We start from the raw sequence: 2,698 nt of genomic DNA, 5'->3' as shown, positions 1-2,698 counted from the left end.
TCTCTTATTTTTCTAATTTTTTCAACACTTTTATTGTTGAGCCACTTAAGATTGCCTAATGATGCTCTGAGATATCTATACCATTGGAGAAAACCAATCAACTAATGTGAAAGTTGCAATAAGCAGTCATAAACATTGTCTTTGAGTTTTCTCCAAAAAAAACATTCTTTGAGTAAAATCATTAACAGTGATCCACCCGCAAAAGGGAAAGAAAACGAAAATAGAAAACATTTATTCTTTTATTATGTTTATCAACTAATTAGAAACAACAGCTCCCAAAGAAAAAACTGTCTTCCAACAGTAGACTAATCTCTTTAAATGATCTGTTTTTTTTTTTCTTAACCAATTTGTAACTTATGGACCAAAATATTTGATTACCCTGCAAGTATGATAAGTCATGCATGGGCCTAGATTTATTAGATTTATGGGCCTAAATATTTTCAAACAAACAACTTGCATCTTGTAAGCCCATTTTCTTTGTTAACAAACGCCCACAATGAGATATGATGATCTAAGAAGCCTTCAGTGGTGTCGCAAATGTTCAACCAAAAAAAAGTTGTATCCGAAGAAAATTTGAAGATATGTCTATTTAGCTTTATCAAATTAGTATTAGTATACTTTTAAAAACCAAAAAATTATCAAAAGCTTTATTGTCTCTCTTTAGACTATTCACTTTGGAGCAGGTGTCAAGAAACACATATCTGATTTATTCTCTCTTTTCTTTTAACATGCGCAAGTCGGTTGAGTATTTTCCAGCAAAACCAATCGTTGGTAACAGATGTAACACGTGTAAAGAACCACTTAACACGAATCCAAGACCGAAACGCCAGAAGAAGTGGGTACTCGCCACGTTGCTGGACATGTGTCATCAAACCATCTCGTTCTCCACTAATACATAACAGAACCATCACAAGACCGATCCTCCAAGATAATATCACAGAGCTTTTACTGTTCATAACTATCTATCACCAATCATTATCTCATTGCCGTAAGAGAGGGAGAAGGTCTAATCTTTATCAAAATCAATATTATCGTGTTTTGTAATCTTAGATAAAAAATGGGTTTAGGAAGGAGAGTGTACGGTTTGTGTATTGTATCCTTGGTACTTATGGCTGTTGTAACGATGGCCACCGTCGAAGAAGAAGCGGCTAAGGATGAATCATGGACTGATTGGGCCAAGGAGAAGATCGGTCTGAAGCACGAAGAGCACCACGTCCCAACCACTCGCACCACCACGACGGTCCAAGACAACGCTTATGGAGCCACCGATAAGGCCGGTGAAGCTAAGGAGGCGGCTAGGCGCAAAGCAGAGGAAACAGTTGGAGCCACGAAGGAGAAAGCGGAGGGGGTTTACGAGACGGCAAAATCAAAAGCCGGAGAGACTATTGGTTCCGTGAAAGACAAGGCGTCACAGAGCTACGATTCAGCAGGTCAAGTTAAAGATGACTTGACTCACAAGTCAAAACAAGCTAAAGACAGTTTGTCCGGAGATAAGAGCGATGAGTCATGGACCGATTGGGCTAAGGAGAAAGTAGGAATCAAGCACGATGATCAAGAAAACTACCCTAACGTGGGAGACACGGTGTCTGAGAAGGCCAAAGAAGCCAAGGACGCAGCCAGACGCAAAGCAGGAGACGCTAAGGTGAGGCTGGAAGAAACGGTTGAGGCGGCTAAGGAGAAAGCGAGCGATCTGACGAGTGCGGCTAAGGAAAAGGCGGAGAGGTTGAAGGAGGAAGCTGAGAGAGAGAGTAAGAGTGCGAAGGACAAGAGTAAAGAAAGCTACGAGACTGCTAAGTCCAAAGCCGAGGAGACTTTAGAGTCTGCAAAAGATAAAGCGTCTCAAAGCTACGACTCAGCTGCGAAGAAAACAGAGCAAACTAAAGATACCGTGTCTCACAAGTCAAAGAAAGTTAAGGATACCTTGAACGACGATGATGCTGAGCTCTAAAATGTGGGAGAAAAATAACATCCAGAGAGGAGTTACTACAGTTGGTTTTGTTCCTGATCTTTAAATATGTGTATTGTGTCTGAATCTTTTGTTTATGCTTTTTTTTCTCTCTTTTGGTTTCATCTTGTATGTTGATCTCTTTGGGTATATGCATATACAGTATGATGATATATATATCGTACGTTTTAAGTTAGGAGACTAGTGTGTGTAGTGAGGTGGGCTTATTAGGTACGCAGCCCAAAACTGCTGAGATTAGAAGCCTAATCGCTTGCTTCATTACATCAAAACGCGTTGAAAACTCGTTACTTTAGCACATTGAATTGACAGAAACCTCGCCAAACGACATCGTTCTAGTAGGATGCTGGCAATGATGTTAGGAAGTACGCCTTTTCACTATTTGGAGAAGGGCTTTGTTTAAAGAATCAAACGAAGTCACCGTTAAATATGTTACCAATGGGAACTGTATCCACATGGATCAACAGAGAGATGAACACGTAGACTATATATAGTAGTTAAATCTTCGCTTTTTTTTATCGAACTTTGGCTTTTGCCCCCACTCCAGTGCTGGTGGGAGAGGTAAGTGATTGCTCACCTCACATCACAAACTTAAAATAACAATACACACTTCTCTTTTATAATACGTGGTGGTTTCACTTTTCCTTATTATAGTGTATTCCTTTGCTTATAGTTGCTAAAATTATAATAATCATTGGTAAAGAATCGAATCTATATTCAACTTTCACTTTTCGC

At 39.5% G+C, this 2,698-nt stretch overlaps 1 protein-coding gene across 1 annotated transcript; it reads left to right on the top strand.

Moving 5' to 3' along the window:
* The first annotated feature begins 919 nt into the window (after positions 1 to 919).
* On the top strand, positions 920 to 2,099 carry LOC108860132 (late embryogenesis abundant protein, group 3). The gene has a single exon (XM_018634037.2). The coding sequence runs from the start codon at positions 1,058 to 1,060 to the stop codon at positions 1,946 to 1,948; it is 891 nt and encodes a 296-aa protein (XP_018489539.1). The 5' UTR covers positions 920 to 1,057; the 3' UTR covers positions 1,949 to 2,099.
* The last annotated feature ends 599 nt before the right edge of the window (positions 2,100 to 2,698 follow it).

Source organism: Raphanus sativus, chromosome 5 (genome assembly GCF_000801105.2).
Source record: "Raphanus sativus cultivar WK10039 chromosome 5, ASM80110v3, whole genome shotgun sequence".
Classification (NCBI taxonomy): Eukaryota; Viridiplantae; Streptophyta; class Magnoliopsida; order Brassicales; family Brassicaceae; genus Raphanus; species Raphanus sativus.
Note: the sequence above shows the minus strand (reverse complement) of the source record. Positions and strands in the feature narration are given on the sequence as shown.